Raw genomic sequence first — 24337 nt, forward strand, 5'->3', positions numbered from 1 at the left:
CTATACCACAACGGAGAGGGCTGGCCTCCAGGCAGCTGGGACCAGCCCTGGGCAAGGAGGGAAGGGGCTGGGCTGGCCTCGATCCCCAGGGGCCGGGGCTGGGGCACAAGGCAGATAAACACAGAGGAGGTGGGAGGGGTCGAGATAGGCCAGGTGGGCGGGGGACTCTGGGGAACAGGGCTGTAGGGTAGAAGGAGGAGCAGCTGAGACCCTGAGGCTGGGGAAGGTTTGAGGTGGTGGTGAGCAGGGGGTGGTGAGGAAGCAGTTGGCACACGGAGTGTAGGGGGCCAGGCTGATGGGAAACAACCTTGGGGTCCTTGCTGGGGGAGGCAGAAAGCTTCCTGCGTGTGCCCGGGCCCTCCCAGTCCCAGGCACCCAGAATGATGACCACCACTTAGCCACCTCCCCGGCCTCCAGCTCTGTCCCCGAGCCCGGCCCAGCCCAGCCTCTGCATGGTTCATTCTTGCCCACACCCCATACCCCCCATGCCAGCCCCCTAATCTACTTAGTGTGGTCGCCTTGTGCCTTTGGCCTAGCTGGGCAGGGGGCGGGGAGGCGGGGGCCATTTGCCTAGTTGCTCCTTTATTCATCTACGCTGGGACCCCTGTGCACACAGTACTGACAAGGGTCCCTGGCTGAAACCTCCTGGTGGTTCAGGCTGGTGCAAGAGAGCCCGTGTGTCTAGAGAGGGTAAGAAGGGCTCTGGGTGGTGTTCAGGAGAGCCCCTGGGGAGGGAGGGAGGGCCCGCCTGGCAGAGGGAACAGCTTGGGTAAAGGTCCGGAGATGTGGCACACCCGGTGGGTGTGGCCGGGCTGCAGAACGGGGGGCGGGGCCAGCCAAGGCAAGAGGGCACCCTCTTAAATGTGGGTGTGAGGTGATGGGGCACCCCTGGGGCCTCGCTCCTGGTACCCATCAAGTCCTTTGGAGGGAGAGGCTGCCCCAGGGCCTCTGATCCAGGGCAAGACCCATGGGCAGGCAGAGCTTGTCCTAGAGATTTTCATAGACCAGGTTAAATTCACTGTCACCCTCAAATCTATGTTGTTTCTCCTGGAAAAAAAAAAAAGAAATAAAAAACAGTAGGGAGGGAAAAGAACAAACTTGCACAACTTTAGTTTTAGGCAGAGGCAGACAAACAGATGGCTTCCCAAGCAGCTTTGACAGGGAGACCTGTCCTTGTCCCCAAGCCCACCTCACCAGCCTCTTCTCCCATCATTCTAGCCCATGCCTGCTCTCCGCCCTCCAACCCCACAGACCTCTTCTTTCCTGCCTTGGGCCTCCCCAGGTGCTCTTCCCTCTGCCTGGGGTGCTCCCTCCATCCTACCTGTTCCCTGGCTACCTCCTCCTCACTCTACATCCCCGAGAGCCCCCTTCCCATCTCTGGGCTAGTCCTTCCCCAGAGTCCACCCTTCACAGGTGGCTACAAATGTCTCTGCGTGTTTGTAAGATCAGTGACCCTGTTCCTGCAGACCCGAGGATCCTGGAGGGCCAGAACATTTCTAGTCATCCTGCCAGGACTTCAGGGCCTGGCACATGGTGGGCACTGCCTGGGACCGCCCAGACATCCTTGGGGAAGCCCTGCCTCCAGTCAGAGCCTAGTTCAGGGATGAGTATAGAAAGGGCTTTGAGAATAGGAGATTCAACAAACAGAGTCAGCCTGGGCCAGCGGGGCCAAGCACTTGCTCCCCTCACTTCCTGATGGCTTTTCCAAGGTGCCTACCCACAGCCCTTGAGCTCCTGAATCCAACCTTGCACTTGATGGTGTCCAAAGCTCTGGTGTAGATGCTACTTAACGTGGAACTCATTTGAATTCAGGGGCAGTGATTTTTCAGTAAAGTGTCACTCATCCACTTTACAGATGAGCAGACTGAGGTTTAAGAGAGAATCATGATCGGGCTTCCCTGGTGGCTTAGTGGTTAAGAACCCGCCGGCCAGTGCAAGGGACACGGGTGTGAGCCCTGCTCCGGGAAGATCCCACATGCTGCGGAGTAACTAAGCCCGTGAGCCACAGCTACTGAGTCCGCGTGCCACACTACTGAAGCCCACGTTCCTGGAGCCCGTGCTCCGCAACAAGAGAAGCCACCGCAGTGAGAAGACTGCGCACTGCAATGAAGAGTAGCCTCCGCTCGCCCCAACTAGAGAAAGCCCGCGTGCAGCAACAAAGACCCATCGCATCCATAAATAAATAAATAAATAAATGTATTAAAAAAAAAAGAGAGAGAGAGAGAGAGACAGAATCATGATCAAGTGATATGCCTTAGTCCCCATCGTGATAATAACGAAGCCCTGTCCAGACCCTCCCAGGCTGGCATCAGTGTAGACTCCAGCTCCCAGCTTTAGCCACCTTCAGCCTGGGGACAGCTAGAAGCCAAACACCCCTGCTTTACTGGCCAGTGTAGACACTATACCATGCTCAGTGGTAGTTACGATTGCTCATCTTGCACGGCGCCTACGGGGTCCCAGTACAGCATTTGATCCTCATGGCAAATCCAGGAGGTGAGTGCTGTTAGGCTCCTCAGTGTACAGACGAGGAGAAGCAGGCACAGAGGTTAGCCCCTTGGCCAGGGCTGCACAGCTGGTAAGGGGTGGAGCAGGGGTTCAAATCTACCAGACCTCCTAACCACTAGGCCAGCTGCCTCGGAGAGAGGGCTCTGACTCAGCAGCAGGTGGCTCGCTCCTCTGGTCCTATTGGCCCCATTTCCCAGATGAGGAGCAGGACAAATGGAGTAAGAGGAGGCTTGCTGCCCAGCCCCTGCGTACCTGGGAGAGCAGGTCCTGGGGGGAGGGCGGGCTGCTGGCCTCACTCTGGATGCAGTCGTAGACCTCGGTCTCTCGGCGCTGCAGGTCCTGCAGGAGATGTGGGAGGGTCAGAGAAGGGTGAACAGAGGGGCAGGGCCCCGGCCGCAGCGGCCTGCTATACCTCCCCGCTGCCTGCGGGAGCCCAGGGGCCGGGCAGACCTGTGAGGGGACACCCACCGCCCCCCGCATCGCCACTCGCAGTCACACGGCTGCACCTGTGCACCTGCCGTTCCCTCTCAGAGGCATCTTACCCCTTCCCCACTGGTACAGTGCCACTCCTCTCTGTGCCCCTTGCCACCCCCTCACATCACCTCAAGGCTCTAGTAGAGCCTGTGCTCAGCCCGGTGGGCTCTCCAGGCCCCCACCTACCTGGCAAGAGGAAGGGCCCAGGCCCCCTCCCACCGTCCCTGCCTGTCCTTAGTTCCTTTGGTGCAGCCAGCAACCCCCGGATGTGACTCCCATGGCCAAGGCTCCAATAGGATGCTCTCCTGGCAGCACCCCCTCACTCCCCTGGGCCAAAGCCCTGTCCCTGTGAGGGTCCCACCCACGCATCCACCCCTCTAGGTCTCCCTTCACCCCTCACCCCAGCCTGTGCTCACAGATGACCTAGGTACCCGCTGGAGTCACACTCCTTTCCCACAGCTGTGCTTGGTTTGTTGCTGGGTCACTGTAGCTGTGGTTGGCACACTTGGAGAACAGCACCAAATGAGCTATGATGAGGGGGCTTCTCGCTCAGCTAGATGTGTGTCTTAGGGCCACACTCACTCTTGGCCCAGCTCTGAACAGCCTGACCAGAGGCCTCAGGATGGTAGAAAGAGACAGAGCTTTGAAATCAGACAAGCCTAGGTTCAGCTCTCAGCTCTGACACCTGCCAGCTATGGGCAACCCTGGAACCTCCCTGTGCCTCAGCTTCCTCATCTGTAAAATGGGAATAATTGTATCTCTCTTTCAGGCTCAATGGATGATTAAATGAGATATTGTACATAAAGGGCCCAACAGAGGGTCTGGCAAATCACAGGTGCTTAATAACTGTTGAATGATCATCAAGGGAGGCTTGATGCCTCCCTCCCCTCTCTGCGGTCACAGCCTGGACCCTCCCTCAGACCCTGATGGGCACCGGAGTCCCAGGCAAGGGGCAGATGCTGCTCCTTGGGGGATGTCAGAACAGAGCTACCAACAGCCTAAGCAAGAGGCAGGAACCTTTCCTTCCCACGTGTACATGTCATATGGATGCCGGCTGGTTGCCAAGGAGGTGGTTTCCCTGGCAACAGGCAAGCAGGGGTTGCCGAGGCAGGCTGGAGAGACAGGTGGTGCTCTGAGGCAAGAGAAGGGAGGGGAGGTGGGGTGAGGGGAAGGAGGCTCCGAGAGGCAGCGGGGCGTGAAAACCTGTGTAATAAGCCGTTTGGCACTTGGGAGACCCTCACTTCAAGGGCATCACACACAGGGATGGCAAGGCTGCCCTAGGGACCTCTGCGTCAGAAAGAGGGAGGGTCGGGACTTCCGTGGTGGCTCAGTGGTTAAGAATCCGCCTGCCAGTGCAGGGGACACGGGTTCAAGCCCTGGTCCGGGAAGATCCCACATGCTGCGGAGCAACTAAGCCTGTGCGCCACAACTACTGAGCCCGCGTGCCACAACTACTGAAGCCCGCGTGCCTAGAGCCCGTGCTCCGCAACAAGAGAAGCCACTGCAATGAGAAGCCTGCGCACCACAACCAAGAGTAGCCCCTGCTCAACGCAACTAGAGAAAATGCCCGCATGCAGCAATGAAGACCCAACGCAGCCAAAAATAAAGAAAAATTAAAAAAAAAAAAAAAGAAAGGGGGAGGGTCTTGGAAGGGGGGCTTCCAACCTGCCTCCGGGTAGGGACAGGGGCAAGGCTGTCCCAGGGAGGAGCCCAAATTCCGGTGAAAGGCATTTTCCAAGGCCTGCCCTGGCCTGTTGGGCTTTCATGCCTGCCCAGAGCACTAACCGCTGCCGGCAGGCCTGGCACACGGGATGGGAATCTGCTCCTCAGCAGCCCTGGGCCTCCACCGCCTGTGTACCCAGACCTGGATCCACAGACCTGACAGCCCCCCAAGCTGGATGTTTCTGGTCACAGAGTGAAGGGAGAAAAAGGGCCTCCTGGCTGACATGTCAGCAGGAGAGCAGATCTCGGGTCCCACAGATGGTTCCCTTCTCCCTCGTGTCCAGTCCACGTGGGCTGCCCACCACGCATTAGCCCAGAGAGGCCCAGAGATGTCTCAGGTCACACAGCCCCTTCCGCCCTCCGCGCCATGTGCTCCCACTGGCCTGGGCACACAGCTAAGTGATTTCCCAGCCAGAGAAGAGCATCCTGACCTGGGACCCCACAGGCCTGTGCCCCACATTGCGGGTGGTCATGCTGTGGGTTGGAGCAGCTGCAGGGCTGAGGGCAGGGGAGGCTGCAGAAGTTGCTGCCAATTAGCAGCTGCTGAGTGAAGCCTCTGACAAGTCCTGACCTGCTGGGCTGCATTTGCATGCAGGGAGTGACCTGCATCACTAGGCTGTGAAATGCAGGGCAGCCTTGTCAACAGGATACCTTCTTGGCCTTCCTTGATGGTGATGGGGACTGCCTCCCTCAGGGTATGCCTGCGGGGAGAAGGCAAGGCCTCTGAACGGGCTGGGCTGGGCTGGGCTGTACTGGGATACCGGTCTGGGATCCAGGCCCTCTGAGCCCTTTGCCTCCTGCTGCCCAGTATGGGCAGTGATGCTGAGCCGAGTGGTCACCAGCCCTAGCAGAGGTGTGAAGTCCGTGCCAAGGCCTTTGTCCAGGTGGGCTGAGGCCAGAGCTGAAATCAGCTGCCCTGAGCCAGGACCTAATCTGAGGGTCCTGGACATTGGTCCCCCTGTAATACCCACCCCTGTCACCAAGGAAACACAAGAGCTGTGCTCTCATGGACACCTGCATGTTGAGATTTGCATGATGCCCTCTGCGGGGCAGACGGGTGAGATCTGGGGGCCTTGTTGAGCAAGGAGTGGTACTCAGGAGAGACAGAGCACATCTGCTCTAGGTCAAGGTCCTGGCGTGTCTGAAGTAAACAGCCCACGGCAGTGACAGGAGTCTGGTGAGGCAGGGCTGGGTTTGGCCTCCAATGAAGGCCTCTCGTGCCAGGCTGAGGAGCTGGCAATGGGGAGCCACTGGAGGTTTCTGAGCGGGAAGCGACAGCATCAGTGGTATGTCGGAAAGGCCCCTCCTGCTGCCGTGAGGAGCGGGAGGGCTGGGGGCTGAGAGCAAGAATGAGGCACTGGGCCAGGCAGAGGATGGAACACAGCTGAGGGGGGGTAGTGTCCAGATGCTTCCGGGGAGCGTGAAACCATAGTGCTGATGCCCCACATTCGCCATGGAGCACCTACTCTGTGCCCAGCACCGAGCCCCAGGGAACCCCAGCCAGCTGGGAGCTGAGAACAGGCCTCCACTCAGCTGATCGCTGAGCACCTACTATGTGCCAGGTACTGGGCTGGTGCGGCAGAGGGCACCAGGCAGACCACAATCAGAAAGAAGTCAGTGGCCGTAAGGGCCACGCAGAGACCCAGAGAAGGAAGATGGGGATGTTGGCTCATGGAGAGGGTGGGGAGGTCAGAAAGGCCTCCCTGCAAAGGTGCCCTCTGAGCAGAGAGCTGGGGAGTGAGGGAGCAGCCCCTGGACGGCTCCAGAAAGGACACTCTGGAGGGGAGGGCACAGCCAACACCAAGGCCCCGCTGCGGGGTGGGCATGGTGGGCAAGCCTGGTGCATCTGGAGAACATCAAGGAGGCCAGTGTGCCTGGAGCGAGTGAGTGAGGGGAGAGACACTGGGAGGGCCTGTGGGCAGCGCTCTCAGAGACCACTGTCAGGGCTCCGGTGTTGACTCTGAGTGAGACAGAATCTATCTCACTAGACGGCAGAGGCGGTCATGAGAACGTGATCCGCAGACCTCCAGCTCCAGGGATCAGCATCGACCCGGGGTCCCAGCTGCTGGGCTCTGAAACTCATCATTACATGTGCACAGAGGCCACCCCTCCGTGGGCTACCGCCAGCCAATGGCTGAGCTCGGCAGGGATGCCGTCACAGCCTCCCGTCCTGGGAGACCTGGGGCTCCTCTGACTGGGCTCCCCATGGCCTGCTGAAGCTTCCCTAGATGGTGTGGTGGTTGGTGCATCCTCTCTGCCTTCCTTCGCCCTTTCCTTTACCCAGGATGAGATCTGCAAGAGTCTGACGGCTCTCCCAGTCTTCTCCATTTTCTCTCACAGGTGGTTTCCCTAATAAAACGATCACACATTTACCCCTGTCTTGGTGTCTGCTTCTCGGGGGACCTAGACTCACCAGGGGCTCTGAGCAGAGCGGGATGTGATCTACGTTTGGATGGGATCGCTCCTCTCCTGCTGGGTGGAGCACAGACTGTGGGGCAAGGATAATAATGGGCCAGCTGATTAGAAACCAATTGCAGGACTCCAGGCACGAAATGGTGGTGGCTCCCACCAGCGTCAGCCCTGGAGGGTGAAAAGGGTCAGATTCTGGATATGTTCGAAATAAGATGTGCTGATGGATCCGATATGAGCAGTGATGGAAGGAGAGAAGGAAAGGGCAATTTCAAAATGTTTAGCCTGAGCATCAGGAAGGATGGAGCAACCATTCACTGCATGAGGAGGACCGTGGGAAGAGGCACTTCGATGGGTAAAGAACTGGAGATTGGTCTGAGAGAGAAGCCGATGAGGGGTCCAAATGCAGTTGCTTCTGGTGTTCAGAGGAGGTGCCTGGGCTGGACGTATAAATTCGGGAGTTGTCAGAGTGTAGAGGGTCTCAAAACCTTGAGGCTGCTTCACTCCCAACGAGGGGAGTGAAGATCAAAGAGAAAGGGCCCCAGGCCTGGACTCTAATGTTTAGAGGTCAGGATTTCTCTGGTTCCTAAGAAGGAACCAGGGATGGAGGCTGAGGAGGCATGGTAGTGAGTCAGAGGGGCATTAGGAAAGAGTGGAATGTTCCGGAAGCAAGTAAAGAAAGTGTGTCCAGGAGGAGGGAGAGCTCGATGGTGTCAGATGCTGCTCATCAAGAAAGATGAGGACTGGGAACTGACCACTGGGTTTAACAATGTGGAGGTCAACGGTGACCTTGAGAAGGAAGGCTTTGGTGGGCAGAAAGAAGAGGTGTGCAGAAAGCCTGACTGAGTGGGTCGGAAAGGAGAGAGAGAAACTGAAGACAGGGAATTTTGACAGATCTGTTATAAGGAGTCGTCGAGAAAGGACAGGGTCACTGGAGGTGGCTGTGAGCTCAAGATAAGGAATTTAAAATGGAAGAAATCATAGCATGTTTGCAAACTGTAAATGTAATACTGTATCATTAGCCCTATATTAAAGGTTATGAAACCTAGACTCAGAAAGTTTAAGTAGAACCCATGAGGAAAAGAACTAGGCTTTCGGACTTCCCTGGTGGCGCAGTGGTTAAGAATCTGCCTGCCAATGCAGGGGACACGGGTTCGAGCCCTGGTCTGGGAAGATCCTACATGCCGCGGAGCGACTAAGCCCATGCGCCACAACTACTGAGCCTGCGCTCTAGAGCCCGCGAGCCACAACTACTGAGCCCACGAGCCACAACTACTGAAGCCCACGTGCCTAAAGCCCGTGCTCCGCAACAAGAGAAGCCACTGCAATGAGAAGCCCGTGCACCGCAACGAAGAGTAGCCCCCGCTCGCCGCAACTAGAGAAAGCCCGCGCGCAGCAACAAAGACCCAACGGAGCCAAAAATTAAATAAATAAATAAATAATTTATTTAAAAAAAAAAAAAGAACTAGGCTTTGAACCCCAGTCTGTCTGGCTTACTCCAAATCCGTGCTCCTTAATAGGTCAACTTTTCACACACAAAAAAACTGGAGTAGTACAGCTTTTTTTTCCTGTCACAATATATCATGAGCATTTTTTCACATGAATAAAAAGCAAAAATTGACATAATCAGAAGGAGAAATATACAATCTACAAGCAAATGGGCAGATTTTAACTCAATTCACTCAACATCTGATAGACAAAAAAATCAATAAGGATATGGCATACTTTAGCAACACAATCAATAAACTTGTCCTCACTGACACATATAGAACACTCACTCAGCCATGCACAATGCACATGAAATACAAGCCAACAATAAAGCAAGTCTCAAAAGACTTCGAAGGATTAAAATCCTACCGAATGTATTCTCTGATCACAGTGGAATTCGTGAAAAACAAAAAACAGAATGATAACTAAAAAATAAACGTTTGAAAATTAAGCAAAAGACTTTTAAATAACTCATGGGGCAAGTGAGAAATTTAAACTGAAAGACAACAAAACTATGACATATCAAAACTTGTGGGATACAACTAAAGCCATACATAAAGGGAAGTTCATAGCCTTAAGTGCATAAATTAGGAAAAAAGAAAGATTGAAAATCAGTGATCTAAGTATCCATCCAAAGAAAGTAGAGGAGAAGTATACAAAAATCCTTCCCTGGATGTTGTCCACCGTCACCAGTCTTGTTCGCCATCACTGTCTGAGGCAGTGCGATAAAACAAGAAAAAAAGAAATAAAAGGTATGAAGATTAAAAAAGAAGAAATGAAACTTCCATTATTCATAGATGACATGACTGGGTTCATAGAAAATCCAAAGGAATTCACAGAGAAACTATTAGAATTAATTAGTGAATTCAGCAAGATTACTCTCTATATAAAGTCAATATACAAAAATCAATCGTATTTCTACATTCCAGCAATAGACAATTAGAAAATAAAATTAGGGACTCCCCTGGTGGTCCAGTGGGTAAGACTCCACACTCCTAATGTAGGGGGTCCAGATTCGACCCCTAGTCGGGGAACTAGAGCTCACATGCATGTTGCAACTAATAAGCCCTCATGCCGCAACTGAAGAGTCCACATGCCGCAACTAAGAAGCCTGCATGCTGCAACTAAGACCCAGCACAGCCAAAAATAAATGAATAAATTTAAAAAAAAAGAAAATTAAATTAAAATGGGGACAACACCTGTACCCTGAAGCCCTATTATGAGTATTAATGAGATAACAGGTGTAAAGTCCTACCACGGTACCTGGCACGTAGTAGGTACTCAACAAATGACTTCGTGACATCATCATTGCTCTTGTTAACGTCATTCTTATCTGCCCAGGTCCAACCCCAGCAGCTAGGGACTGGTCTCAAGGGCTAGCAGAGTCTGCGGCCTCCCTTCACATCTCCTTTCCAGCCCTAAAACCTTTTGAAGCCACCCTGCAACCTGGCAGAGCTTTTGGACCTCTTCCTCACACTCCAGATAAGTCAGCCTGAGCCTCAGAGAAGTCTAAACACAGGCAAGAAAGATGTTCCATGCAAAAGTGAGTCTCTTCCATTAAAAGTAATCTTAGAGAAGGATATTTATTCATGTGAAAAGATGTTCATGAGATATTGTAACATGAACAAAAATAGCTGTACTACTCCAATTTTTTAAAAAAAGTATGTGTGAGTGTGTGTATGAGTCTCTTTGTATGTATTTACAGAAAAGACAGGAAGGTATAGAGGTCAATGTTACTAGTATTTATACTGGAAGAAGATAGGCTCAGGATGATGGCTATTTTCTTCTTTTTGATATATATATAGAAAGATCTCGTGTGTGTGTGTGTGTACGGAGAGAGAGAGAGAAATGTTTTTATTTAACAGCTGACACCAGAATTCCTCCTAGGGAAAATACCACGATGAGTTGCTGGGAGAGAAGAGAGAATATAGGGAAGTGTGGGGCCACGTGGGAAGCAGTGGCTGCTGGAAATTCCCTGGGGTGGAGGGGCTGAAGGCCCCATGAGAACTGGCCGTGTTATGTTCTATTTGGGGTTATCGGCGCTGCCCTGTAGGAACGCTGCCTTTGCCTCGTCCCCATCTGCCTCATCCTTAGTAAACCGGGCCATATTCTGAGCACCCTCTGTGCGGGGTTTTGTGGACATTGAGGAAGGACCTGAGTTTCATGTATGAGTCTGGGTGGTGGGGACAGGAACAGCTACAGCACATACAGGCAGGGTCCCAGAGCATGCCCTTGGAGGACCTGCAGGACCCAGACATGGCTGTGCACCTCCCAGGTGTGGAGTCAAGACCGCTACCTGGCGGCTGGAGGCCCCGTGGAGTTGAGACCCCAGCTGACACTGGGTGGCATTTATTCTTCACTTTCTCCACAATGAGCACATGTTACTTGTTCAACTAAAATAGATGTAACTGAAAAAAGAATGTCTGTCACCATCCCAGCCACCGGGCAGAGTGACCACGTGCTGACCAGATGGGCAAGCCGGGCTGGGGGGAATGAACAGCATCCCAGCCGTGTCTCTGCTTGACCATAAGGACATAAAACAGTGTGTGCGTGTGTGTGTGTGTGTGTGTGGTGGGGAAGGCGAGTGTGAAGAATTGAAAACCATTGTTGTGTTAAGGGCATGGGACACTGCCTGACTTTTTCCTCTTTTTGTGATTCTTGTTGTTGCTCCAATGTTGTTTGTGCAATAAAAACAGGAAGGAATTGGTGAGCGGGTCAACGTCATTTGGTCAGATGAAGGACCTTTCTTCATTCCTCACCAACTGTGCCCTCACTGCCCCTCATTCCAGAAGTGGAGGGGCACGCCAAGGAGGGGACCCCAGTGGCACCTCACACCTACACTCTTTCCAGGGGCCAGGGCCACACACTGGTAACCTCGGTTCACCTTCACAGAAATCCCTCCAGGCAGGAATTCTTGTCCCCAGTTTACAGGTGAGGAAGTGGAGGCTCACAGAGAGGTCACACAGCTGGTGCACCGACCGAGCCAGGGAACCAGACCCCGAGCCAGGCCTGAGAGGGCGGAGGACTCACTGTGTAGATGGATTCGTTTGGGGGCTGCTCCCGGCTGCTGGCAGCGCTGGGGCCCGGGCACTTCTGGGCAGTGTGTTTCCGTGGAGCCTGCATCTGTCTCTGTGGGGAAAGGAGTCAGGGCTGGGGACCAGAGGCTCTCCTTCTCCCCACCCCCGACCAGACCCCACCAGAGGAAAGGATGGCAGACTGTCATGAGGCCACTCAGAAGTGCATCACTCAGCACCTTCCATCCAACTTCTCCAGGGAAACGGGGCAAATACCTGCAAGACCTACATCGAACCACTCGTCTGCCCGGGGACACCGGAAATGATAAAGATCCCGGCGAGGCAATTGCCCACCACCCAGTGCCTGGCTCTGGGGAGGGAGGCGCTGCAGGGCACAGTGCCAGCAGTGTGACGGGGTCCCCGGCTGCAGCCGATTACTGTGGGTGTTGCTGAGTGAGCCAGCGCAGGCCAGACCAGGTGTCCAGTCCCTCTCTGCCCCTCACTGGCTCTGCGGCCTCACTCAAGCACTTACTCTCTCTGGACCTCAGTTTCTTCAGCCATCACCCTCCTTTGTGAGATTGCTGCACAGATTCAGGGAGGTGATGAGGAAGTCAAGCACTCTTGACACTCGTGTGCCACTTATGTGGCCCTTGGCCAACCACACACACTCTGGTTAGCCAGGCGGTGTGAAGAAGGGGACACCATCCCTGCCCTCCCGGAGCTTAAGACCCGGTGGGGAGACGGACAATGAACCGGCAGTTTTACCACGCGTGGTTCATGCGCTGACCGACAGGGACAGAGCCTCCGGCGCACGGGAGGGAACAGACGCCTCGCCTGGCAGGAAGGGATGTTCAAGGCTGAGAAGTTCGTTTGGAAGAGAGGGAGGAGAGGCAGAGGCAGCAGGTCTGGAAGAATTTAAAGACGGTCAGCGTGGCCGGAGAGGCGAACCTGTCCTGGTTGGGTCAGGATGGCCATGCTGGGCTTCGAGAAGAGGGTGGACGGTGGAAAACATCTGAGGGCTTTAACCAGGAGACGCCAGGATCAGAAAGTGGTTTCAGAAAGCTCACGCTGGGTGCTGCGTGAAGCGCTAATGGTCGTGGAGGCCGGGGCAGTGGGCCTTCGGGAGGGTGAGGGCTCAGCTCCTTCCAAGGCAGAGGGAGGCTGTCCGGACGCCCCCCTCATCTCAGGCACACCACGCGGCCAGCAGTGAAGCAACACAGCCTCATCTCGGGGCAGGACTTAATTAAAAACCCTAGCCTCCTGCCAATCCCCGGACCATTTACTTGGGATTAGCTCTCGAGAGCTACTTAACACTCAGGCAGAAGCCAGCGCCACCCCAGTCACAGCATAATAATGGCTCAGGCCTACCTGGAGCCTCACTGGGGGCCAGGTGGAGCTCTAAAGGCATTACTTGCCTTATCTCCTGCGCCGCTCAACAAACCTGCAAGACCAGTCTTCATATCATCCCTGTTCCACCCATGAGGCTGTGAAGGCTCAGAGAGGGCTGACAACTTGCCCGAGGTCACAGAGCCAGAAGTGGCAGGGGCAGGATTGGAACCCAGGTCTGTGTGATTCACCAAGATGCTGATCTGACAGTACCTGGAGTTTTCACTCCCCTGTTCTGTTTGAAAGTGTAGGTCTCACAGACAGATCGGTGCACGCATCCGGGCAGCACTTTACAGTTTACAAAGAACTCTGGGACTTACTGTCATTTAATTCTCGTAGTAGCCTAAGGAGGTGGGCATGGACTTCCCACTTGCCAGAGGGGGAAACAGGTTTGTCCAGCTAGTCATTGAGTGCCCTTGGATCAAACCCAGATGCTCTGTTCTCAAATCTAGTGCCCCTCCCCTGCACCACCTACTTCACTGCCAAGGCTGGTGGTGTGGGCTCATGGGCAGGGGCTCTCCTGGACCCCATGGTGAGCAAGACCCAGGCCTGGCCTCGTGGCATTCCTATTGAGGCTGGTGGGGCCGCCAGGGAGGTAAGTGCCACTGTGGGTTCGTGAGAAGGAGTCCATGTCTGCCAGGGCCTGGGGCAGACTTCTCAGGGCTTGCTTGTGCCCTGAACATAGGACAGGAGTCTGAGGAAGTGTCCCAGGCCATGGAAACAGTGCAATGTTATTACTGGGGTAGTGACGCTCCTTGGAGCCAGCCTTGCCCCATCTGGGTGCCCTGTCCCAGACCATCAACATTTACCCTTCCAATTGTGATTTTCAAATGAATAAACCAATCGGCAGCTCAGGAAACCTGTAGAGCCTCTGTTTCCCCCTCTGTGAAATGGGAGCGATACCATCACCTTGCCCACCTCACAGCCTGGCCACCTCTGACTCATCTTTCAGGTCTCAGCTCTCATTTACTCCATCATTCCCTCCATAAGCACTATGTGTCAGGGTCCCACAGACACTGGGGACACCAAGTCCCTTCTTTCTGGGGCTTATGCTCTGGTAGGGGAGACGGTAATGACACAGAAGCAAGGGTGTGGGGAGCAAAGCAAGAAGAACCAAGTGAGAAGCAGGGAGACCCACATTCTGGGCGAGGGGTGATGGAAGCCGGGGCTGGGGGTTGGGGCAGGAGAGAAGGGGCTGGATCCTGGACAGACTGTGGGCAGGACTTGCCGAGGGATCAGCCGTCGGGGGAGGGAGGGGGCAAACACAGCACCAAGCCTTCTGGCCTGAGCATCTGGGGGCCTGGTGCCATGTGCTGAGCTGGGACCGACTTGGGGAGACTAAGGAGTGCTGTTCCTGACCAGGTGGGTGCAGACGCCCGTGGGTGCCCACACGGAGTGGACGTGATGGGGAGCTCGGGGGTGGGGGTGGGGGGCTCTGGGCAGCCACATTGGGTGGGACTGTAATCCCGGGAGCGGGGCAGTCACGGAGGAGCGTAGACAGACGAGGAGAGCTCTGAGGAAGGGGCCTGGGAGGTGCCAATGTTCAGAGGCCACGAAAATGTGGGTGACCCAGCACAGGGCCACCGGGGGATCCTAGGACCAAGGAAGGAGTGTGCCATGGAGGAGGGAGACCTGCTGTGTCTGATGCCCTGCGAGGATGAGGACAGATCAGCATCGGAGGCTGCCTGCTCCGGGGAGCCAACCTTGACCCCAGGCTGAGCGTGAGCCCTCGAACCTGCTCTCAGGACAGGAATCATCTGCCTCTTCTGAGTCAGTAGCTCCCGGCTTTGATTCGTTTATCAGATGTGCTCCTGGCGTCCTCCATGCCTCTTCCTCCTCGGCCCTGTCCTCTCGGCCCCCGCGGCTGGCTGCCAGGCCTGTCTCTGGCCAGGGCTCCCACTGCATGCTTTGTTCCTGCGCTCAGCTCATGGTTCAAACGCTGGCCATCCAGTTCTGGGGCAGCATCTACAGGGGCCACGTCCGAATTTGGATCCAGCTCCGGGGAGCTCTGGGAACTTCTTTGGCAACACAAACCCAGCAGCAGCTTCTGGCCTCCTGAGTTCTCTCTCCTTTAAGACCAGGTTCTCACAGCAAGTGCAGGGAGGGACAGCAGGAAGTGTCCATGCACTGTGCTCCCCCAGGGGTCAGGCCCCAGCTGGTGACTCGCAAATGTGGTCTCTTCCACCCTTTTCGGGTAAGGGTGGGGATCCATCCTTACCCCCATTTCTGGAGGAGAAAACAGACTCGGAGAGGGTCGAAACTTGACAAGAGGACAGGGGCTGCATCTGTCTTGCTTTCCACTGCGTCTGGCACTTAGCCCAGTGCCTGGCACACACTAGACACTCAACAGCTATTCCTGGAAGGTGAGGAGGGAAGGCGAGAGGGAGAGGGACGAAGGAGGCAGAGTCTCCGAGGCCGTGTGGCAGGAGGAGGGGCTGGGATCTGAAGTCAAGCTGAGGCTTCGAGGTTCAGCCTCTCCTGTTCTCCCTTCAAGACTTTACTGAGCACCTACTCTGCACCACTGTCTCCCTGGCCTCTCAGGACACTGAGATCAGTCATTAAAATCCTCTTTTTGCAGAGCAGGGGCTGAAGTGAGGGCTCAGGGTCAAGGGTCTTGCTCTGACCCTGCTCTGCCCTCACCGGCTGTGCTTCACACTTCACGGGAGGCATTTGTGTGGTCACACAGTAAGCCAAGTGGGGGGGTTCCACAGAAGGAGTGTGAGTCCCTCAGCACCCCTGCCTGAAGCCCAGGTACTGTGTCCACACCAAGGTTGCAGCCTGGGAGCTGCTCAGTGAGGGCAAACAACAGCTGTCCTGCCTGTACCCATCCTTGGAAGAACAGCAGGGTGGGGAGGAAATATATTAAGGGCCAGTCACCGCCTCTCTGAGCCTCACTTTTCAGAGCTGTAAAGTGGGAAGAAAACTCTCTCACCGAGTGACGCTGGGACGCGAACCAGAGCATGCCTGGGAGGGTGCCTGGCCCCCAGCGGCCCTGAGGAAATGCTTCTTCCTTCCTTCTGGGCTGCTGGGGATCCAGAAAATCTGAGATAAGGTTTCCTAATCTGGAGAGCTAGAAATGGTAAGCATGCGGGCTCACGACTTCCATCAGACACTCAGAGGGACCCATGACCCAGAAAAGGCTCAAGAGCCCTGATTTCCTGCAACAAGATCAGAAAGGACCTGGTGCTGATGAGTTGGCAGCACAGGGCAGGGCGAGGGAGGGGGCCCTGGTGCAAGTGGCCACGAGGAACACCTATTCCAGGCACCCCCTCATGGGGTGGCGTCCCTAAGCCACAGTGAGTGGGGTGGGGGCAGCGTTGCCGTGTGCCTGCAGCCCCTACCTTCTTCCAGAGCAGCAGGGCCGTGGCCAGGATGCTCAGGACAGTCAGGATGCCGATGAAGCAAACAAGCAGGAGCTTCTGGGGGCCCTGCGGGGGCTCTCGGTACCCTGTGCCTGGGTGGAGGGCAGGGAAGCAGAGACGTTAGTTGTCTGGGAGAGACGCACCCCACCCCCAACCCTACTTACAACTCTCCCCCACCAGGACCCCCCAGACCCCGCCTCTGCTGAGGTCCTCCTTCCCACACTCGCCTCGGCTATGTTTCTATGTTTGCTGCCTTGATTCTTGTTAAGGGTAAGGACTACATCCTTTGCTTCTTAGGTGCCCCTGCCTCGGTGCCTTGGCTCCACCGAGAGGTGCTTATGGGACCTGGGTGAGTCATTTCGCCTCCTGGGGCCTCCTCCTCTCCACACGTGAAGTAGCGATCATACGGGCAGGAGTGGTGAGGGTGAAGGGGGTGGGTTTGTACAAGGCCTAGCAGGTGCTGGCTGGCACCAGGGGTAGGTGAGAGCACAGCCCAGCCCTTTCCCTTGAGCCATCCAGCCTTTCATCCACCCCTTTCTCCTTCCATGCCTCTGTCCACCCCTCTGTCCGCCTGGTTGGCCAAAAATTGCGGAGTGCCAACCACATGCCAGGCACATGAGCGTCTGTTATTTAACTAGCACATCCTACTACTGGGCGCCAGCCCTGGCATTCAGGATCTCACTCATCCCAGGAAAAGCCTCTGCCAGGCAGGGTATTGCCATGAAGAGTAGGTGCAAGGTGACATCCTGGCAAGCAGCAGGACTGGGGGCCAAACTCAGGTCCGTGGGACTCTGTAACCCTGGCCCCTACCAGTGGGAGTCACAGAGGTGGCTCAGAGAATCATGACTTCAGTGATAGACTGTTCTTAACCTTTTGGAGTCATTACTCTTCTGAGAATGTGATGAAAACTAGGAATCTGTCCCCAGAAAGGTGTACACGAGCCGTGTCTTTGTTCACAGGTCTCTACAAACACACGTGCACATGCCCCATTCTGTGCTCACCCGACTCATAGTGCCAAAGGGACCCTGAGAAAAGGGCTTGCCAGAGGTGGGCAGATCCACACCCCAGGCCTCTGCCCTTTGCCACACAAAGGTGGGCGTCTCGGCACACCTGTGCGGCCAGGGGCTCCCCGAGGCTGCTCTGTTCTGTTTTGCCAAAGCTGAGCAACGAGGCAAACGTTCCCCACTTCGGCTCCTGTGCCCCAAAGTCTGCCGGATGAAACCTCTGGGCCCTTCGCCCTGGGAAGGGCCGCGGAGGAAGCTCACCTCTGACCAGGATGAAGGTGCCGTTGCCCGTCACCGTGGAGTCCGGCCAGCGGACGGAGCAGTAGTAGGTGCCAGTGGCAGATGCGCCAGGCAGCTTGGGGGTGATCTGACACTCTTTGGTGTTGGTCTGGTTCTCTCTGCCTGGACCAGGTTTGCAGCTGGTCTTCTCCTCAGAGCTCCTCTGGCCCTGGAGGTCCACATGAAAGTAGCTGACTGTGAAGTCCTTGAACTTGGGGGTGTATGGGTAGGTAATCCTGCAGCTGAAGGAAACGGCCTTGTTGGCCAGAGAGACCACAATGGGGAGGCCGGTGTGGGTCACTGACTGCCCTCCTGCAGGGGAAGGAAAAGGAGAGAGTGGTAGCTTCAATCCCCTGCTTCCCCTTGAGGACCGTGGCTCACACACATCCCACGCCCTCAGTGTGTGCAGGTGGTGTCCAGGTGTTTTACACGTTGTGACTCTATACTTCCCAACACACCCAAGGCACAAGTGTGTAAGAGCTCCATTTTACAGAGAAGAAGAGTCTGGGGTCAGGGAGGTCAAGCCGCTAGCTTTCAGTTTCTCTGCAGGTATGGAACGGAGTTGCCACCTCCTCCCCCCTCCAACCTGGGCTGGAAGACCCCAGACCCCACGCTTCCAACCACTCTCTCTCCCAAAGGTCAAGAAGCCACGTTGGATAAAAGCACAGGTCTGAGACAACCCGAAGCTGGTGAAGGGTGAGAAGTAGAGAGGAAAGAGGCAGGAAACAAAACAACGAAACGCTTCCTGGCAGGAAGAAGCACTTCCTGGCATAGACAAACACACAGAAGGAGGCAGGTCTGCCCAGGGCTCTCCCCAGCCTGAGGGGGAGGCATGCCAGGCATCAATCAGGAGAGACAAACCTCTCCCTGAATCTGAGCTTGGAGAAGAATTTGTCAAGTTTTTATAGACTATAACAAGCAACGCCCCAGAAGCAGTTTTCCAACAACGCAGAGGTGTTCCATATGCAGCCATTTGGCCGTGAGCATGACGAAGGCAGTTCTCTGGGAGCTGTCTTCTCCCCCGCCCCCATGCACCACCCCCCTCTCATCAGAGGCACCTAGGAAAACAGCTTGAAAGCCCCCAAAGCAGCAGCCTGCCTGGCTGGGCGGCCCGCCCTCCCGCAGGCCCTGAGGCGCTGATCAGACCCTGTGCTGGGCCAGCAGCTGCCACCTCCCCCACCACGGACTTCAGCTGCACAAGCCACCCGCCAGCTTCAACATGCCCTGTCCCCCAGCACCTTCCTTCTCCTGCAGCTGAACAACAGACAGCTCTAAACTGAGGTCGGCATCGAGCAGCCAAGAACACGCTGGCCAGGTTGTTAATCAGGAGAAGATCATGCGTTGGAGCCACTCGGAGGGAGAAGCGGGATTTATCTGGCTGGGGAAGTGAGGCGCGGCCTCCCACCTGCGGTCGGTGTGCGTCTGGCGGGAGGCCAGGCCGGTTTCTTTGGTTTCTTCTTGGGTCTTTTCAGCTCAGCCCTGGGCCGGATCCTCAAGGGAGGTGAGGCCAGGCCCTCTGGGAGACTCGGCGACAGGGGCGGAGACGGCCCTCCACACCCGTTAATCCCTCCAAGCTCGGGCCAAGCTGATATTTTGAGCTTCCTGGGGAGCAACTAAAGAGACACCCCCTCCCCCAAAGAACTCAAGCCAGTTCCAGGGAATCGACTGGCGTGTCTGGATGTCACAGTGGGTTGACTTTGTCATATGTGATGCTCAGGCATGGAGACGCCACTGAGCCAGCCCCGGGGGCTCCCCTCCGCTGAGCGGTGGGGAGAGGACTTCACACCGCACTTTAGATCTCTGGGCTGGTAGTGGTTGTTGTTTAGCTGTAACGATATATTCGTTCTGTCGTAAAACAAGGAGGCTTGATTCAGGGCTGAGGTTTGAGGTGTGGCAGGGGCAAGGTAGGGGTGCAGAGCCGGCGGGAGGGGGGGTGTGCACGATCCCCCAGGTCCCAGGTGGGCCGAGAAGGACAGAAGGCGAGATGAGCAGTGCTCGCCAGCCCATGCTGTGTCCTTCCTGCACACACAGGCCACCGCCCCGCTCTGCAGCCACCTCTGCTGTCCCCTCTGCCTGGGACCGCCACCTCCTCACCTGGCCAACTCCTAGCTAGCCCCCCAAACTCAGCTCAGGAACCGCTTGCCAACTCTTACGTACCTCGTCTCATTTGGTTCTCATGGTGACCCTGCGAGGCAGCCAGTCAAGCGCCAGCAACAGGCTGGTGTTTCCTCGTGAGGGTTGGGAGGTTGGAACCCAACCAAAACCACCGGGAAAGTGGCTACGCCGAGGCCTCTCCCCCTCCCCCAGGGCCTCCTGTCCTCCTCTCCCGTATCTAAGAGGCCACTCCAGGCCCGGGGAGGCTGGACATGCTGTCAGCACGGCGAGGCCACCTTCCTGTTTGTCCTGGCAGGAAGACATTCATCCAACTGTCTTAAAAAATTATCCCCATCTGAGGTATCTTTCTAGAAAATGAAGGAATCTGCTAGGGCAATTAAGCCAATCTTTTACATTTCTGGGGAAATCTATAAAAATAGATGACCATGGTTCTGTATTCTTCTGGGATTTGTTATTTTAAGGTCAGAGGGACAGGATTGTGGAAGTGTATGGTCTTGGCTCAGGTCTGCCACAGAGAGAACCTCAGACCTCAGGTGAAACTGCTGTCTCCAAAAAGTGAAGGGATGAGGCCATCTCTGTGGACCAGTAAGGACAGCCAATCAGGAGACAGCAGGCCAGAAACAAGGAGGAGGACGGGAGGCCTGCTCTTGCAGCAAAGGCGATTGGGTTCTGACCTGAGCATGCAGCTAACTGCTTCCAGTGGCCCTTCTTTTTACTGGGTGTCAGCACCCCAGAGCCTGGACCATGGCAGCCCAGCTCCCACCTCCTCTCCTGGACCTGTGCCTCCAAGAAGCCCCTCTGGGGTCCAGGCTGCTCCAATTGGCTGCCACCTAGAAGCATCCCCCAGTTAAGGCTCCGTGCTACAGACAGTTTCAGGGTAATTCCTGAGTCCACAGATGCTTTTCAGCTACCAGTTGTTTGCAGCTCCAGCAAACATTTAAGAGTATCAGTTAGATCACAGGCCCTGTTTGAGGTCCAGAGGGGCTCCCTGCCCTGGCAATGTCCCCAATCTAACAGGGACGGGACGGAGCCTGGAGTGGGAAGGCTGGTGGGGAGGGAACCACTAATTGTGACTAGGGAGGAGACGAAGGGGTGGTGATGCCCTGGGGGTCTAGAAGCAGGAACACACATGTACAGTGAGGCCAGAACTGGCCCAAGGACAGAGGGCAAAGAAAACATATTCTGGCTCGGTGTGACACAGACCCTATGTCAACTAAACACCATGACAGGACTTCCCTGGTGGCGCAGGGGTTAAGAATCCGCCTGCCAATGTAGGGGACACGGGTTCGAGCCCTGGTCCGGGAAGATCCCACATGCCGCCCGTGAGCCACAACTACTGAGCCCGCGTGCCGCAACTACTGAGACCTGCGCACCTAGAGCCTGTGCTCCGCAACAAGAGAAGCCACCACAATGAGAAGCCTGGACACCACAACGAAGAAGAGCCCCCCGCTCGCCGCAACTACAGAAAGTGCATCAACGAAGGCCCAACGCAGCCATAAATAAATAAATACATAAATTAAATTAAAATAAACACCGTGACAATTCTATGAGGCAACGACTGCAACCCCATTTTGCAGAAGAAAACAGACAGTCTTAGAGGTCCAAAGCCACAGAGTTCCTAAATGGTAGAGTTGGGATTTGAACCCAAGTTTGTCTGACTGTGCTTGAGGAAGAAAAGCCAGCACTCAGGCCAGGCAGCGGAGTCAGACCCAGCCAAGTGTGACCGGTGCCGGACTGTGAGCGTTCGTGGTGGCACCAAGCACAGGAGACATCAGATGCTAAAGAGACCGGTTTGTCAGACCCCTGGTAGGAGGCATACTTTTTCACAGTTGGAGGCTGACAGGTGGCTGCACGGCTGCAAGATCCCATGGAAACTACGGACCAGACAGTGTGGGTGAAGAGGGGGCTTGGACAGAGCTGCTGGGGCACCCAACCTGCCCTGCGGGGGCCTGCTCCTCACCCTAGATGCAGAGGGGCTTCCTTGGGACGCTCACAGAGCTTAAGGTGTGCCCCCTGAGTGCCACAGGGATGGCACACTGGCTGGCGTCTGTCTCAGGCCCTGTATCAGCTGCATCACGCTTTGTCCCTAGCTCAGCAAAGGGAGTGTGTCTCCCAGGGGACAAGGTGGGCCAGGGCCGAGTGAGCCAGCCTGAGGATTCTCTTAGATTCATGGGCTGCCAAGAGGGGTAAACGGCCCAGGGTGGAGGACCGGGGTGGACCTTGGATTCCTGAGGCTGTAGCAGGAGGGAGAACCACAGGAGCCCGGTTGGGGGCCCCTGAGTGGCCACGAAGGTGCCCAAGAGAGTCCACTCCACACCCTGCAAGCACCCAGAGACAGGCCCCGTGTCCGCCACACCTGATGGGCAGGGCTTCTCGCCCCTTCCCGCTCCACCCGGTTGACACGTGGGGACGCTCGAAGAGGGGATCTGAGCAGAGAAAGAGGGAAGAGGGCCCTCACCCCTTACTCTCACCCCATGGCCCCAGGAATGAGTTCAGTGTCAATCAGTTCTGAATCTTGGCTGTGACTCGGGTTTGGAGACTTGAAGAACTCATGTGCGACAGTAAGTGACCGCAGGGCTTTGTCGTGCTCAGAATGGCTGGAGCAGCTCCAGGCGCGGAGGAATCTCCTCACACCAAGAGATCTGGGCTGCAGGAGCATCACAAAGTTGCTTCTGGATAATTCTGTGCATCCCAGTGCAGCCTAGGCCCGGACAGGCACCGGGAGGAAAGCACTTCAAGGAGCCTGGCGTGTTTTCTGCAGGAGGGATGGATTGGTGGCAGGAGGGAGAAGGGGCTGGAGGTGGCTGCTCTTCCCGATGCAGGTCTGAAAGGAAAAGAGGGGGCGGGAGGCGCAGGGAGAATTTGAAGGTCGAGTCCAGGGGGAGCTTTTCTGGATGGGAGAACTGTGAGCCTGGGTCAATGTGGATGGTACGGGACCCGGGAGGGGGTGCAGCCCTGTTGGGTGAGGTCCATGGCGAGTGGGAGGAGGCTGGGAGCAGGGCAGCCAGAGAAGGATTGGGAGAGAGTTGCAGCAGGGCGTCTGGGAAGGCTCCACTCCCCAGGGCCACCACCCCAGCCCCACACAACTGCAAGCACCCAGAAGCTTGCACTGGGCAGCACAGCTACCCCCCAGGCCCTGCCCACTCCTACTTTGCAGGAGATGGTGTTTTCAGGGCTGGTACATCCTCCATCCCTCACTTATTGGCAGCTCCAGGGACTGCTGGGAAGCCTGCGGCCTGAACAGAAATGGCGGGGGGAGGGGTGGGGGGCAGGGGGAGGGGTGGGGGGCGGGGGCGGGGTGCCTGGGAGAAGACCAGTTTCCGGAGGTAGCAGGCCTGGGTTTGGATCCTGGCTCTGCCATTAAAAACTGTGCAACCTGGGCTTCCCTGGTGGCGCAGTGGTTAAGAATCCACCTGCCAATGCAGGGGACACGGGTTCTAGCCCTGGTCTGGGAAGATCCCACATGCCGCAGAGCAACTAAGGCCGTGCACCGCAACTACTGAGCCTGTGCTCTAGAGACCGTGAGCCACAACTACTGAAGCGCACGCACCTAGAGGCCCTGCTCTGCAACAAGAGAAGCCACCGCAATGAGAAACCCGCGCACCACAACGAAGAATAGCCCCCGCTCGCAGCAACTAGAGAAAGCCCGTGCACAGCAACAAAGACCCAACGCAGCAAAAAAGTAAATAAAATAAAATTAATTAATTTAAAAAAAAAAACTGTGCAACCTTAGGCAAGTGACTTTATTTCTCTGAACCTCGGTATCTTCCCTGCAACAAGGGGAGAAAAACAATGCCAAACTTGCAGAGTTGTCATGAGATAAAATGGGTCCAAGAACACAGCATGCCTGCCACAGGGTCAGGCTGCCTTTCCCCAGTGACAAGGAGGCAGGGAAGCCAGACCAGTCCTAAGTCCTCACTGTGAACGTGGAAAGGCAAATGCCAGCCTGACTCTTCTGCCCATGTAAGTGAGAAGCCCACAGCACAGGGCACTGCAGCACAGGGTGGTGTCCGGGCATGACAGGACCCCCAAGGACTCCCTGCCTCCTGCCGCAAGCCTGTCTAACACCTCAGGCCCTGTGCCGGGCCGGATACCAGGGGGTAGGCGACACTGTGGGGCGTGGACCCTGGGCCTGGCCCTCGAGGCTCGCCTGCCTGGCTGAGCAGTGTGTGTGCAGGGGGCTCTGAGCCGGGAGAGCCCTCCCCCCCAGCACCCTCCTGCTGCTCCTCCCCCATCCTGCCTGCTTGTCTGCCGCCCCTGTTGGGAAAGACTTTATCTACCACCCGCTGGTGCCTGATTCCTCCCTTTTCCGGTTCTTCTTTTGAATCTGTGGGCGCTTGAACTGTGGGTTTGGGAGCTGGTTGGCAGTCGGTGCCTCACTCCCCACTCTAGCCCAGGGACTCCATGCTGCATCTCTGGGGGAGGGATCTGTAATCAAGGAGCTTGACTGGGCGTGGGAGGGGTGCCCACGCCATCAGACCTTTCCATGCCCAGCACAGCAGCCTCCTCTTCCACCTTGACAGCTCCAGCACCCATCCTTCTCTTCTCCCCAGCCAGGCTTGCCGGGCATTGCCCTCGA

General features: G+C 56.1%; 1 protein-coding gene across 1 annotated transcript in view; it reads right to left on the bottom strand.

Moving 5' to 3' along the window:
* Positions 1 to 663: 663 nt before the first annotated feature.
* NFAM1 (NFAT activating protein with ITAM motif 1) overlaps positions 664 to 24337 on the bottom strand; it is a 33529-nt gene continuing 9855 nt past the window's right edge. Inside the window, exons 2-6 of the mRNA XM_036867484.1 lie at positions 17626 to 17955; positions 16340 to 16452; positions 11629 to 11727; positions 2758 to 2844; positions 664 to 1047 (exon numbers count right to left, since the gene is read on the bottom strand). Of these exons, the coding sequence (XP_036723379.1) occupies positions 988 to 1047; positions 2758 to 2844; positions 11629 to 11727; positions 16340 to 16452; positions 17626 to 17955 (689 nt within the window). The 3' untranslated portion in view covers positions 664 to 987. The remainder of the gene's footprint in view (positions 1048 to 2757; positions 2845 to 11628; positions 11728 to 16339; positions 16453 to 17625; positions 17956 to 24337) is intronic.

This window comes from Balaenoptera musculus, chromosome 10 (genome assembly GCF_009873245.2).
Source record: "Balaenoptera musculus isolate JJ_BM4_2016_0621 chromosome 10, mBalMus1.pri.v3, whole genome shotgun sequence".
Classification (NCBI taxonomy): domain Eukaryota; kingdom Metazoa; phylum Chordata; class Mammalia; order Artiodactyla; family Balaenopteridae; genus Balaenoptera; species Balaenoptera musculus.